The sequence below is a fragment of the Salvelinus alpinus genome, chromosome 18 (assembly GCF_045679555.1).
Source record: "Salvelinus alpinus chromosome 18, SLU_Salpinus.1, whole genome shotgun sequence".
In the NCBI taxonomy this organism is placed as follows: domain Eukaryota; kingdom Metazoa; phylum Chordata; class Actinopteri; order Salmoniformes; family Salmonidae; genus Salvelinus; species Salvelinus alpinus.
This window is the reverse complement of record NC_092103.1, coordinates 45,220,127-45,236,235: the sequence shown is the minus strand read 5'-3', so window position 1 is coordinate 45,236,235 and position 16,109 is coordinate 45,220,127. Positions and strand designations below refer to the sequence as shown.

At 43.5% G+C, this 16,109-nt stretch overlaps 1 protein-coding gene across 3 annotated transcripts in view; it reads right to left on the bottom strand.

Annotated features, from left to right (window-relative positions):
- LOC139544403 (ras-specific guanine nucleotide-releasing factor RalGPS1) overlaps window positions 1–16,109 on the bottom strand; it is a 287,070-nt gene that overhangs the window by 34,165 nt on the left and 236,796 nt on the right. For all 3 annotated transcript variants that reach the window (XM_071351449.1, XM_071351451.1, XM_071351450.1), the window contains one exon: window positions 5,630–5,697. In XM_071351449.1, coding sequence (XP_071207550.1) covers window positions 5,630–5,697 — 68 coding nt within the window. The remainder of the gene's footprint in view (window positions 1–5,629; window positions 5,698–16,109) is intronic.

Here is a 16,109-nt window from a genome sequence, read left to right as displayed (position 1 = left end):
CCACCACTGCGACCTGTATGCCCTAGTCGGCTGGCCCTCGCTACATGTTCGTCGTCAGACCCACTGGCTCCAGGTCATCTACAAGGCTATGCTAGGTAAAGTGCCGCCTTATCTCAGTTCACTGGTCACGATGGCTACACCCACCCGCAGCACGCGCTCCAGCAGGTGTATCTCACTGATCATCCCTAAAGCCAAAACCTCATTTGGACGCCTTTCCTTCCAGTTCTCTGCTGCCTGCAACTGGAACGAATTGCAAAAATCTCTGAAGTTGGAGACTTTTATCTCCCTCAACAACTTTAAAAATCTGCTATCCGAGCAGCTAACCGATCGCTGCAGCTGTACATAGTCCATCTGTAAACTACCCACCCAATTTACCTACCTCACCCCCCATACTGCTTTTATTTATTTACTTTTCTGCTCTTTGCACACCAGTATCTCTTCTTGCACATGATCATCTGATGATTTATCACTCCAGTGTTAATCTGCTAAATTGTAATTATTCGATTTATTGCCTACCTCATGCCTTTTGCACACATTGTATATAGATTCTCTTTTTTTTCTACCATGTTATTGACTTGTTTATTGTTTACTCCATGTGTAACTCTGTGTTGTCTGTTCACACTGCTATGCTTTATCTTGGCCAGGTCGCAGTTGCAAATGAGAACTTGTTCTCAACTAGCCTACCTGGTTAAATAAAGGTGAAATAAATAAAAAATGTTCCATGTATATAATATTAGGTTTTGGGTGAACATCTGAAAGGGAGCAAATACTTTTTCACGGTACTGCGCGCACACACACACACACACACACACACACACACACACACACACACACACACACACACACACACACACACACACACACACACACACACACACACACACACACACACACACACACACACACACACACACCGTGCCTTCATAACAGAAGGAAGCCGTCAATTGATTTAATGTTGCCATTGTTTAGCCTATACGCAATCACTGTCTACTCCCTGTGAATGAAGAGTCATCTCACACGCACACTCCCCCTGCAACCTTTCTTTTCCCCCCCCCACCATTCCGTGCTCTCTCTATTCCTCCAACCCACATCCCTCTGGAGCAATTCCAACCACATTACATCACCCTTAACACTCTCCCGGTCAACAGACAGAGGAAAGTAAAGGAAGGTCAGGAAAACAAGGTAAAGGAACCCATTCCCTGTAACATCTGTCCACATGGAGCATTTCAAAATCACTGCTTCTTTTTGTCTGCTGCCCTTGACGTGGATTAAACTCAGATAGCATGCGGGCTAATTGTTGTAACACCCTGACTCTCTATAGATGACCTCAGAGTACAGTGGGAAAGACAACAGAGGGGCGGAGATAGAAGCCAAGAGACAGAGGTTGTACAAGAAAGAGTGAAAAGAGAAAAAGAGGAAGGCTCTGAATGGGTCGGCGTGGAGGTGGGGGGGGGGGGGGGGCCTGCTTGTGTTGTTTCAGCCCACTCTGGAGCAGCCAGGCCAGTGCTGCGCTTGTTTCCCTTCTCCCTCCAATCCAAATGGAATGACTCAACCAGGGCTGGCCCTCGCCGGCACTCCAGGGCCCCGCAATAACTCAACCCTGAGAGGTTTGCCGGGATTGGTAGCCAGTGATCTCATTCTGCCATGGCGTAAACACTCAGGTGGGGCCAAGCTGAAAACCTCGTTGCATGCTGGGACAGGGTCTCGCCCCCCCCCCCAACTCATAGTTTGAGGGTCATCTGCAGGGCACAGCCAACCCCAAATGTATTGAGATGGGATGGGGAAAGTTAATGAAACTTTATTCTTTTGAGTTTGCTCGGTGCTTAACATTGCTTTTTTTTCCATTTCTTTTTCAAGGCATTCTTCCCGAAAGGTTGGCCAGAAGGAAAGGGACGTGAAAGGTTGGCCAGAAGGAAAGGGACGTGAAAGGTTGGCCAGAAGGAAAGGGGACGTGAAAGGTTGGCTAGAAGGAAAGGGACGTGAAAGGTTGGCCAGAAGGAAAGGGACGTGAAAGGTTGGCCAGAAGGAAAGGGACGTGAAAGGTTGGCTAGAAGGAAAGGGACGTGAAAGGTTGGCTAGAAGGAAAGGGACGTGAAAGGTTGGCTAGAAGGAAAGGGGACGTGAAAGGTTGGCTAGAAGGAAAGGGACGTGAAAGGTTGGCTAGAAGGAAAGGGACGTGAAAGGTTGGCTAGAAGGAAAGGGACGTGAAAGGTTGGCTAGAAGGAAAGGGGACGTGAAAGGTTGGCTAGAAGGAAAGGGACGTGAAAGGTTGGCTAGAAGGAAAGGGACGTGAAAGGTTGGCTAGAAGGAAAGGGATGTGAAAGGTTGGCTAGAAGGAAAGGGACGTGAAAGGTTGGCTAGAAGGAAAGGGACGTGAAAGGTTGGCCAGAAGGAAAGGGACGTGAAAGGTTGGCTAGAAGGAAAGGGACGTGAAAGGTTGGCTAGAAGGAAAGGGACGTGAAAGGTTGGCTAGAAGGAAAGGGACGTGAAAGGTTGGCTAGAAGGAAAGGGACGTGAAAGGTTGGCTAGAAGGAAAGGGACGTGAAGGGTTGGCTAGAAGGAAAGGGACGTGAAAGGTTGGCTAGAAGGAAAGGGACGTGAAAGGTTGGCTAGAAGGAAAGGGACGTGAAAGGTTGGCTAGAAGGAAAGGGACGTGAAAGGTTGGCTAGAAGGAAAGGGACGTGAAAGGTTGGCTAGAAGGAAAGGGACGTGAAAGGTTGGCCAGAAGGAAAGGGACGTGAAAGGTTGGCTAGAAGGAAAGGGACGTGAAAGGTTGGCTAGAAGGAAAGGGACGTGAAAGGTTGGCTAGAAGGAAAGGGACGTGAAAGGTTGGCTAGAAGGAAAGGGACGTGAAAGGTTGGCTAGAAGGAAAGGGACGTGAAGGGTTGGTCAGAAGGAAAGGGACGTGAAAGGTTGGCCAGAAGGAAAGGGACGTGAAAGGTTGGCTAGAAGGAAAGGGACGTGAAAGGTTGGCCAGAAGGAAAGGGACGTGAAAGGTTGGCCAGAAGGAAAGGGACGTGAAAGGTTGGCTAGAAGGAAAGGGACGTGAAAGGTTGGCCAGAAGGAAAGGGACGTGAAAGGTTGGCCAGAAGGAAAGGGACGTGAAAGGTTGGCTAGAAGGAAAGGGACGTGAAAGGTTGGCTAGAAGGAAAGGGACGTGAAAGGTTGGCCAGAAGGAAAGGGACGTGAAAGGTTGGCCAGAAGGAAAGGGACGTGAAAGGTTGGCTAGAAGGAAAGGGACGTGAAAGGTTGGCTAGAAGGAAAGGGACGTGAAAGGTTGGCTAGAAGGAAAGGGACGTGAAAGGTTGGCTAGAAGGAAAGGGACGTGAAAGGTTGGCTAGAAGGAAAGGGACGTGAAAGGTTGGCCAGAAGGAAAGGGACGTGAAAGGTTGGCCAGAAGGAAAGGGATGTGAAAGGTTGGCTAGAAGGAAAGGGGACGTGAAAGGTTGGCTAGAAGGAAAGGGACGTGAAAGGTTGGCTAGAAGGAAAGGGACGTGAAAGGTTGGCTAGAAGGAAAGGGGACGTGAAAGGTTGGCTAGAAGGAAAGGGACGTGAAAGGTTGGCTAGAAGGAAAGGGGACGTGAAAGGTTGGCTAGAAGGAAAGGGGACGTGAAAGGTTGGCCAGAAGGAAAGGGGACGTGAAAGGTTGGCTAGAAGGAAAGGGGACGTGAAAGGTTGGCCAGAAGGAAAGGGATGTGAAAGGTTGGCCAGAAGGAAAGGGGACGTGAAAGGTTGGCTAGAAGGAAAGGGACGTGAAAGGTTGGCTAGAAGGAAAGGGACGTGAAAGGTTGGCTAGAAGGAAAGGGACGTGAAAGGTTGGCCAGAAGGAAAGGGACGTGAAAGGTTGGTCAGAAGGAAAGGGACGTGAAAGGTTGGCCAGAAGGAAAGGGACGTGAAAGGTTGGCTAGAAGGAAAGGGACGTGAAAGGTTGGCTAGAAGGAAAGGGACGTGAAAGGTTGGCTAGAAGGAAAGGGACGTGAAAGGTTGGCTAGAAGGAAAGGGACGTGAAGGGTTGGTCAGAAGGAAAGGGACGTGAAAGGTTGGCCAGAAGGAAAGGGACGTGAAAGGTTGGCTAGAAGGAAAGGGGACGTGAAAGGTTGGCTAGAAGGAAAGGGGACGTGAAAGGTTGGCTAGAAGGAAAGGGACGTGAAAGGTTGGCTAGAAGGAAAGGGACGTGAAAGGTTGGCTAGAAGGAAAGGGACGTGAAAGGTTGGCTAGAAGGAAAGGGACGTGAAAGGTTGGCTAGAAGGAAAGGGGACGTGAAAGGTTGGCTAGAAGGAAAGGGATGTGAAAGGTTGGCTAGAAGGAAAGGGACGTGAAAGGTTGGCCAGAAGGAAAGGGACGTGAAAGGTTGGCTAGAAGGAAAGGGACGTGAAAGGTTGGCTAGAAGGAAAGGGACGTGAAAGGTTGGCTAGAAGGAAAGGGACGTGAAAGGTTGGCTAGAAGGAAAGGGACGTGAAAGGTTGGCTAGAAGGAAAGGGACGTGAAAGGTTGGCTAGAAGGAAAGGGGACGTGAAAGGTTGGCCAGAAGGAAAGGGACGTGAAAGGTTGGCTAGAAGGAAAGGGACGTGAAAGGTTGGCTAGAAGGAAAGGGACGTGAAAGGTTGGCCAGAAGGAAAGGGACGTGAAGGGTTGGCCAGAAGGAAAGGGACGTGAAAGGTTGGCTAGAAGGAAAGGGGACGTGAAAGGTTGGCCAGAAGGAAAGGGACGTGAAAGGTTGGCCAGAAGGAAAGGGACGTGAAAGGTTGGCTAGAAGGAAAGGGACGTGAAAGGTTGGCCAGAAGGAAAGGGACGTGAAGGGTTGGCCAGAAGGAAAGGGACGTGAAAGGTTGGCCAGAAGGAAAGGGACGTGAAAGGTTGGCCAGAAGGAAAGGGACGTGAAAGGTTGGCTAGAAGGAAAGGGACGTGAAGGGTTGGTCAGAAGGAAAGGGACGTGAAAGGTTGGCCAGAAGGAAAGGGGCGTGAAAGGTTGGCTAGAAGGAAAGGGACGTGAAGGGTTGGCTAGAAGGAAAGGGACGTGAAAGGTTGGCTAGAAGGAAAGGGACGTGAAAGGTTGGCTAGAAGGAAAGGGACGTGAAGGGTTGGTCAGAAGGAAAGGGACGTGAAAGGTTGGCCAGAAGGAAAGGGGCGTGAAAGGTTGGCTAGAAGGAAAGGGACGTGAAGGGTTGGCCAGAAGGAAAGGGACGTGAAAGGTTGGCCAGAAGGAAAGGGACGTGAAAGGTTGGCTAGAAGGAAAGGGACGTGAAAGGTTGGCCAGAAGGAAAGGGACGTGAAAGGTTGGCCAGAAGGAAAGGGACGTGAAAGGTTGGCTAGAAGGAAAGGGACGTGAAGGGTTGGCCAGAAGGAAAGGGACGTGAAAGGTTGGCCAGAAGGAAAGGGACGTGAAAGGTTGGCTAGAAGGAAAGGGACGTGAAAGGTTGGCCAGAAGGAAAGGGACGTGAAAGGTTGGCTAGAAGGAAAGGGGACGTGAAAGGTTGGCTAGAAGGAAAGGGACGTGAAAGGTTGGTCAGAAGGAAAGGGACGTGAAGGGTTGGCCAGAAGGAAAGGAATGTGCGTACAAGGCTCTAAAACCCAATAGTATTTCAACGGACGACACACAAACACAGATATACACACACACAGGTCTTACCTGCTAGGTCTTCCTTGGATGAAGCCATGCGCGGGGAGCCGTGCATAGGTTCGATCTTCAGAGAAAGCCTGCAACAACACAACCATGTGGTCAGCAACCGGAGGACACTCACTATTCATATACCTCAAATCCACTGCTTGACTCACTCACCATACCTTGTGACATCATAGCTTGTGACATCATACCTTGTGACATCATACTGTGTGAAATCATACCTTGTGAAATCATACCTTGTGAAATCATACCTTGAGAAATCATAGCTTGTGAAATCAAAGCTTGTGATATCAAAGCTTGTGAAATCATAGCTTGTGAAATCATAGCTTGTGATATCATACCTTGTGATATCATAGCTTGTGATATCATAGCTTGTGATATCATAGCTTGTGATATCATAGCTTGTGATATCATACCTTGTGATATCATAGCTTGTGATATCATAGCTTTTGAATGAGCCCTATTTATAAGCCCATAGCAATGGATAACAATGTCTCCCTTTTTAGTAGGAGTATTGATTTAATACGTGTGACAGAAATCCTTGCCAGGGGGAAATGGATGGTAAAAGTCAAAGCAAAGCTTGTGTTTTATTCTATTATACAAATCTGAAAACAAATGAAATGTTTGGAGTTTGCTATAAAAAAACTAAACAAGTAGTGTCTCTGTCAGAAGAAAACCCTCTTTGCCACATGTGAAGCCTGTAACTGTGACGGGACGCTTCAATTAAATGTTTTGATCAAGTGACCTCAACAAAAAAAGTTGATCCTATCACTTCTGGAAATTGATTTTATATACGACGCACAGAGGGTACTTAATCTTCATACTACCAACATATTTTTACATACATGAAATACTAAAACTGGGGTCATTTTGACCCCAAAAAGAAACTATTGGAAAAAGCAACAATCATAGAAGAATATAAACTTGATTCTTATCAAAACATCATGAGATATATAAATAAATAAAACGATTTAGCAAAATTATTGTTAATTAGCATATTCTGTAAAACAAACAAATGTTTACTTTAATGTGCAGAAAGTACAATACACAGTATCATTTAGTTTTTAGAATTTTGAAGTAAATACTAATTTGGTCATATTTCCAGCAATATTTGAAATACACAAAAAGTGATTCAATGCATTGATCCTGGGAGACAATGACCAAAAATATGGCTTAGTTTTCTTTATTTACTTAACCCACTAGTGAAACAATGGGATTGTTAGGTTAGATTACTTGTTAGATATTACTGCACGGTCGGAACTAGAAGCACAAGCATTTCGCTACACTCGCATTAACATCTGCTAACCATGTGTATGTGACAAATAAAAGTCGATTTGATTTGATTGGTAGGGTCTATGGCAGGATGGCTCAAAAATCATGCCCAAATAATCCTCAAAGTCACTTTAAACCAAATGTTATAGCAATACAAATACCATAACAAGTTGCACATATAGATTATTGGAGGACATTATAGGAAATCTGGTATTTATATAATATTTCCTGTAGAATAATATTTTTTTTCTGGGAATACCCACCAATACAGCACAATGTATACATTAAGGGTAGCTGGTTTCTGGATTATAAATCTACCAAGTATTCATACCACTGACTGACTTTTATGAGCGGTTTTGACTGTAACTAAGCATATCTGTAAGGTCATCTTTTATTTTGTACACAGCGATAACCAGTTATAACCAGTTATAACCATAGACGAGTAGATAAGACGCGCCACCTCTTCAGGTGATCTGTCTAACTGGTCAACAGCACTGATACAGGTTCCCCTCCACCCTGGGGTGGCATGGATAGGTTATCACGTCTCCAGAGAAACCTTGATTCAAATAAAGGTCCTATTTATCAAATGACTGTAGGCGGAATTAGGTGTTTTTGTCTGCTATTAAAATGACGCCAAAGGACTTGCATTTTTTTTTTTTTTTAAGTCCATATTGATACAGAAACACAATACTAATATTTAGATTTGTGAAGAAGTTGATTGACAAAGTAATGAACAATTTGAATAAACCACCTTTGGGCTATGATAATAAAAATTAAAAATATGACTCTGGGGTCAAAATGACCCAGGTCGGTAGTATGAGGGTTAACATGTTCACTCGGTGGGTATACAGAAGATCATTTGCTACCAATCCTATATATCCACTTGGGAGGTGTTTAAAGGACTTCCTGAGCCATTAGACCATGTTAGGGTTCTATCACAGGTAACAGCAGCATAACAAAGCTAGAGGGGAAATGGCGTAAACATTGCTGCTTTTGACTCCCCTTTCGGGCGATTTACAAAATGTTCCACAGTGGTTCAAGATACATTACCCTTCGTCATAGCTGGAGCTAAACGCTCCCTCACAGGGGTAAATGGAAGAACGAAACGCTCCCTCACAGGGGTAAATGGTAGAACTAAACACTCCCTCACAGGGGTAAATGGCAGAACTAAACACTCCCTCACAGGGGTAAATGGTAGAACTAAACGCTCCCTCACAGGGGTAAATGGTAGAACTAAACGCTCCCTCACAGGGGTAAATGGTAGAACTAAACCCTCCCTCACAGGGGTAAATGGTAGCCCAAAACATTCCCTCACAGGGGTAAATGGTAGAACTAAACGCTCCTTCACAGGGGTAAATGGTAGAACTAAACGCTCCCTCACAGGGGTAAATGGTAGAACTAAACACTCCCTCACAGGGGTAAATGGTAGAACTAAACACTCCCTCACAGGGGTAAATGGTAGAACTAAACACTCCCTCACAGGGGTAAATGGTAGAACTAAAAGCTCCCCCACAGGGGTAAATGGTAGAACTAAAAGCTCCCCCACAGGGGTAAATGGTAGAACTAAACGCTCCCTCACAGGGGTAAATGGTAGCCCAAAACACTCCCTCACAGGGGTAAATGGTAGAACTAAACGCTCCTTCACAGGGGTAAATGGTAGAACTAAACGCTCCCTCACAGGGGTAAATGGTAGAACTAAACACTCCCTCACAGGGGTAAATGGTAGAACTAAACACTCCCTCACAGGGGTAAATGGTAGAACTAAACACTCCCTCACAGGGGTAAATGGTAGAACTAAAAGCTCCCCCACAGGGGTAAATGGTAGAACTAAACACTCCCTCACAGGGGTAAATGGTAGAACTAAACACTCCCCCACAGGGGTAAATGGTAGAACTAAACACTCCCTCACAGGGGTAAATGGTAGAACTAAACACTCCCTCACAGGGGTAAATGGTTGAACTAAAAGCTCCCCCACAGGGGTAAATGGTAGAACTAAAAGCACATGTCAAGGGAATTCAATGATGATCGTATGGCAAGCAAAGCATAAACACCTTGATAGGAAGGCCTGAGGGGCACAACTCAGATGTTTGTCGGACAGAAGATATCGAGATGGACAGTCAGTCTATGTCGTGGGTATAAATAACAACACGTGTAGCCAACCCGTGGTTGAGCGGTGACACCACAGGCTCTTCTGTTACAACGCACCGACCTAGCCAAAGGGTGCACCGGAAACTAAATTCAGAGCTTTCCACCGCATATCTGACGTTTACAACTCTACTAGATTATCACTACTGTCCTCATTGTAATCGGATCAAAATGCATTCTTTGAGTTGGTTTCTGCCAACCTGGAATGGTGTTGATATTGATAGGTCCAGAAATACAGATAAATAACTGTTAGTGCAGATGAATTCCTGGTTAGGGACATTTCAGTGAAGAACTAATAGTAACACGGGTTCAAATGAGGAAGGTTTGAAAAAGCAGCTCTTAAAAAGGAACAATCATTTTTTTGGGCTTATAAATTAAAATGATACAGTACGTACCCATTGGTTCTTGAAGAATATAACTTATGAGTTCAACTGTCGTACCCCATCAGAAGGTAAAATATAAGCTTGTTATCAAGTAAATGTAAACAAACAACGTATAGGGTCAAAACATTGTTAAAACTAAAATGTTGATCTCAAGGATGGTCAGTCCTTGCATTCATACCTCTATCCATGAATTTGAGAGTGGTGACATTTCTCCGGTCCCATCCCTCAGCTTTTAACCCGGAACAATGGCGGGGAGGGCTTTGTTATCGTTTCAACTGCTGATTGGCGCTTTATAAATCACACAAATATCAAAACTATCCATGCAGTTTCTGCCGGAGTAAACAGTACATTTCTGACAACAAATGCATTTGTATATATTAAATAAAACCAAAACAAAGCATGCTGATAACAGACAAAGACTAAATGACAGACAAACACTAACTGACAAACACTAACTAACTAAAGTCTTTGTCTGTCAGTCTGTCAGTCAGTTAGACTAACTGACAGACAGACTAACTGACAGACAGACTAAATAACAAAGACTAACTGATAGACTAAATAACAGACAAAGACTAACAGACAGACTAAATAACAGACAAAGACCAACTGAGAGACAGACTAAATAACAGACAAAGACTAACTGAGAGACAGACTAAATAACAGACAAAGACCAACTGACAGACTAAATAACAGACAAAGACCAACTGACAGACTAAATAACAGACACAGACTAACTGACAGACTAAACAACAGACAAAGACCAACTGACAGACAGACTAAATAACAGACAAAGACTAACTGAGAGACAGACTAAATAACAGACAAAGACCAACTGACAGACTAAATAACAGACAAAGACCAACTGACAGACTAAATAACAGACAAAGACTAACTGAGAGACAGACTAAATAACAGACAAAGACCAACTGACAGACAGACTAAATAACAGACAAAGACCAACTGACAGACTAAATAACAGACAAAGACTAACTGAGAGACAGACTAAATAACAGACAAAGACCAACTGACAGACAGACTAAATAACAGACAAAGACTAACTGACAGACAGACTAAATAACAGACAAAGACTAACTGACAGACTAAACAACAGACAAAGACTAACTGACAGACAGACTAAATAACAGACAAAGACTAACTGACAGACTAAATAACAGACAAAGACCAACTGAGAGACAGACTAAACAACAGACAAAGACCAACTGACAGACTAAACAACAGACAAAGACTAACTGACAGACTAAACAACAGACAAAGACTAACTGACAGACTAAACAACAGACAAAGACCAACTGACAGACTAAACAACAGACAAAGACCAACTGACAGACTAAACAACAGACAAAGACTAACTGACAGACTAAACAGCAGACAAAGACTAACTGACAGACTAAATAACAGACAAAGACCAACTGACAGACTAAACAACAGACAAAGACTAACTGACAGACTAAACAACAGACAAAGACCAACTGACAGACTAAACAACAGACAAAGACCAACTGACAGACTAAACAACAGACAAAGACCAACTGACAGACTAAACAACAGACAAAGACCAACTGACAGACTAAACAACAGACAAAGACCAACTGACAGACTAAACAACAGACAAAGACCAACTGACAGACTAAACAACAGACAAAGACTAACTGACAGACAGACTAAACAACAGACAAAGACCAACTGACAGACAGACTAAATAACAGACAAAGACCAACTGACAGACTAAATAACAGACAAAGACTAACTGACAGACAGACTAAATAACAGACAAAGACTAACTGACAGACTAAATAACAGACAAACCCCAACTGACAGACTAAATAACAGACAAAGACTAACTGACAGACTAAATAACAGACAAAGACCAACTGACAGACAGACTAAATAACAGACAAAGACTAACTGACAGACTAAATAACAGACAAAGACCAACTGACAGACTAAATAACAGACAAAGACTAACTGACAGACTAAATAACAGACAAAGACCAACTGACTGACAGACTAAACAACAGACAAAGACTAACTGACAGACAGACTAAATAACAGACAAAGACCAACTGACAGACTAAATAACAGACAAAGACTAACAGACAGACTAAATAACAGACAAAGACCAACTGACAGACTAAATAACAGACAAAGACCAACTGACAGACTAAATAACAGACAAAGACCAACTGACTGACAGACTAAACAACAGACAAAGACTAACTGACAGACAGACTAAATAACAGACAAAGACCAACTGACAGACAGACTAAATAACAGACAAAGACTAACTGACAGACAGACTAAATAACAGACAAAGACTAACTGACAGACAGACTAAATAACAGACAAAGACCAACTGACAGACAGACTAAATAACAGACAAAGACTAACTGACAGACAGACTAAATAACAGACAAAGACTAACTGAGAGACAGACTAAATAACAGACAAAGACCAACTGACAGACTAAATAACAGACAAAGACCAACTGACAGACTAAATAACAGACAAAGACTAACTGAGAGACAGACTAAATAACAGACAAAGACCAACTGACAGACAGACTAAATAACAGACAAAGACCAACTGACAGACTAAATAACAGACAAAGACTAACTGACAGACTAAATAACAGACAAAGACCAACTGACAGACAGACTAAATAACAGACAAAGACTAACTGACAGACTAAATAACAGACAAAGACCAACTGACAGACTAAATAACAGACAAAGACTAACTGACAGACTAAATAACAGACAAAGACCAACTGACTGACAGACTAAACAACAGACAAAGACTAACTGACAGACAGACTAAATAACAGACAAAGACCAACTGACAGACTAAATAACAGACAAAGACTAACAGACAGACTAAATAACAGACAAAGACCAACTGACAGACTAAATAACAGACAAAGACCAACTGACAGACTAAATAACAGACAAAGACCAACTGACTGACAGACTAAATAACAGACAAAGACCAACTGACAGACAGACTAAATAACAGACAAAGACTAACTGACAGACAGACTAAATAACAGACAAAGACTAACTGACAGACAGACTAAATAACAGACAAAGACCAACTGACAGACAGACTAAATAACAGACAAAGACTAACTGACAGACAGACTAAATAACAGACAAAGACTAACTGAGAGACAGACTAAATAACAGACAAAGACCAACTGACAGACTAAATAACAGACAAAGACCAACTGACAGACTAAATAACAGACAAAGACTAACTGAGAGACAGACTAAATAACAGACAAAGACCAACTGACAGACAGACTAAATAACAGACAAAGACCAACTGACAGACTAAATAACAGACAAAGACTAACTGAGAGACAGACTAAATAACAGACAAAGACCAACTGACAGACAGACTAAATAACAGACAAAGACCAACTGACAGACTAAATAACAGACAAAGACTAACTGACAGACAGACTAAATAACAGACAAAGACTAACTGACAGACTAAACAACAGACAAAGACTAACTGACAGACAGACTAAATAACAGACAAAGACTAACTGACAGACTAAATAACAGACAAAGACCAACTGAGAGACAGACTAAACAACAGACAAAGACCAACTGACAGACTAAACAACAGACAAAGACTAACTGACAGACTAAACAACAGACAAAGACTAACTGACAGACTAAATAACAGACAAAGACCAACTGAGAGACAGACTAAACAACAGACAAAGACCAACTGACAGACTAAACAACAGACAAAGACCAACTGACAGACTAAACAACAGACAAAGACTAACTGACAGACTAAACAGCAGACAAAGACTAACTGACAGACTAAATAACAGACAAAGACCAACTGACAGACTAAACAACAGACAAAGACTAACTGACAGACTAAACAACAGACAAAGACCAACTGACAGACTAAACAACAGACAAAGACCAACTGACAGACTAAACAACAGACAAAGACCAACTGACAGACTAAACAACAGACAAAGACCAACTGACAGACTAAACAACAGACAAAGACCAACTGACAGACTAAACAACAGACAAAGACTAACTGACAGACAGACTAAACAACAGACAAAGACCAACTGACAGACAGACTAAATAACAGACAAAGACCAACTGACAGACTAAATAACAGACAAAGACTAACTGACAGACAGACTAAATAACAGACAAAGACTAACTGACAGACTAAATAACAGACAAACCCCAACTGACAGACTAAATAACAGACAAAGACTAACTGACAGACTAAATAACAGACAAAGACCAACTGACAGACAGACTAAATAACAGACAAAGACTAACTGACAGACTAAATAACAGACAAAGACCAACTGACAGACTAAATAACAGACAAAGACTAACTGACAGACTAAATAACAGACAAAGACCAACTGACTGACAGACTAAACAACAGACAAAGACTAACTGACAGACAGACTAAATAACAGACAAAGACCAACTGACAGACTAAATAACAGACAAAGACTAACAGACAGACTAAATAACAGACAAAGACCAACTGACAGACTAAATAACAGACAAAGACCAACTGACAGACTAAATAACAGACAAAGACCAACTGACTGACAGACTAAACAACAGACAAAGACTAACTGACAGACAGACTAAATAACAGACAAAGACCAACTGACAGACAGACTAAATAACAGACAAAGACTAACTGACAGACAGACTAAATAACAGACAAAGACCAACTGACAGACAGACTAAATAACAGACAAAGACTAACTGACAGACAGACTAAATAAGACAAAGACCAACTGACAGACAGACTAAATAACAGACAAAGACTAACTGACAGACAGACTAAATAACAGACAAAGACCAACTGACAGACTAAATAACAGACAAAGACCAACTGACAGACTAAATAACAGACAAAGACTAACTGACAGACAGACTAAATAACAGACAAAGACCAACTGACAGACTAAACAACAGACAAAGACTAACTACTGTATTGTCAAGGTTTAACCCCAAAAACTATCTTCAAAAAGTATTTTGGGCTGACTGAAGAACTCATAACTCACTGGATGTAGTTTTGTCAAAAGCACATATTCACACAAACACAAACACACAGTAATGTAATTAAACACGGGCGTGGGCGTATTACCGTAGGACCCAGCTCTTCTGGAAAATAAAATCATTTCAATCAGGTTGTTTTTGAAAGTGGGTCATGACGAATAGTTCAAAGGAATTCTCCTCCATAAAACATTGTATTATAGTTAATGCTCACAAAGTTGTGACGAACAACGCGTTGGGAAAATATTCAGGCCCCTTGACTTTTTCCACATTTTGTTACGTTACAAAATGTTATTCTAAAATTGATCAAATAGTATTTCCTCCCCTCAATCTACACACAATTCCCCATAATGACAAAGTAAAAACAGGTTTTGAGAAATGTTTGCAAATGTATAAAAAATAAATGAAATATCAAATTTTTGGACAAACCTACTCATTCAAGGGTTTTTCTTTCATTTTCACAGTCTGAACCAGACCACTGTAACCAGCCCTGGGTCCAGTCTGAACCAGACCACTGTAACCTGCCCTGAGTCCAGTCTGAACCAGACCACTGTAACCTGCCCTGGGTCCAGTCTGAACCAGACCACTGTAACCTGCCCTGGGTCCAGTCTGAACCAGACCACTGTAACCTGCCCTGTGTCCAGTCTGAACCAGACCACTGTAACCTGCCCTGGGTCCAGTCTGAACCAGACCACTGTAACCAGCCCTGGGTCCAGTCTGAACCAGACCACTGTAACCTGCCCTGGGTCCAGTCTGAACCAGACCACTGTAACCTGCCCTGGGTCCAGTCTGAACCAGACCACTGTAACCAGCCCTGGGTCCAGTCTGAACCAGACCACTGTAACCAGCCCTGGGTCCAGTCTGAACCAGACCACTGTAACCTGCCCTGGGTACAGTCTGAACCAGACCACTGTAACTTTCCAAAGGAAAGCAGACCCAGACAGTCTTTTTTCTCTCCCTCAGGATGGAAAGTTAAAATGCATTCAAAGAACAGACAGAGGGAGGGAGGGATGGAGGGAGGGATGGAAAGAAAGGGAGAGAGGGATGGAGAGAGGGAGGGAGGGTCCAGGTTGGTCAGTACTGAGGAAAGCAGCAGGCTGCGGGATGGAGAGAGGGAGGGAGGGTCCAGGTTGGTCAGTACTGAGGAAAGCAGCAGGCTGAGGGATGGAGAGAGGGAGGGAGGGTCCAGGTTGGTCAGTACTGAGGAAAGCAGCAGGCTGAGGGATGGAGAGAGGGAGGGAGGGTCCAGGTTGGTCAGTACTGAGGAAAGCAGCAGGCTGAGGGATGGAGAGAGGGAGGGAGGGTCCAGGTTGGTCAGTACTGAGGAAAGCAGCAGGCTGAGGGATGGAGAGAGGGTGGGAGGGTCCAGGTTGGTCAGTACTGAGGAAAGCAGCAGGCTGAGGGATGGAGAGAGGGAGGGAGGGTCCAGGTTGGTCAGTACTGAGGAAAGCAGCAGGCTGAGGGATGGAGAGAGGGAGGGAGGGTCCAGGTTGGTCAGTACTGAGGAAAGCAGCAGGCTGAGGGAAGGATGAAGGCATCTGGACAAAGGTCAAGGGCTCTCTCTTGCACTCCTTGTCTCTCTCTGGTTGCTAAGGGACTTTG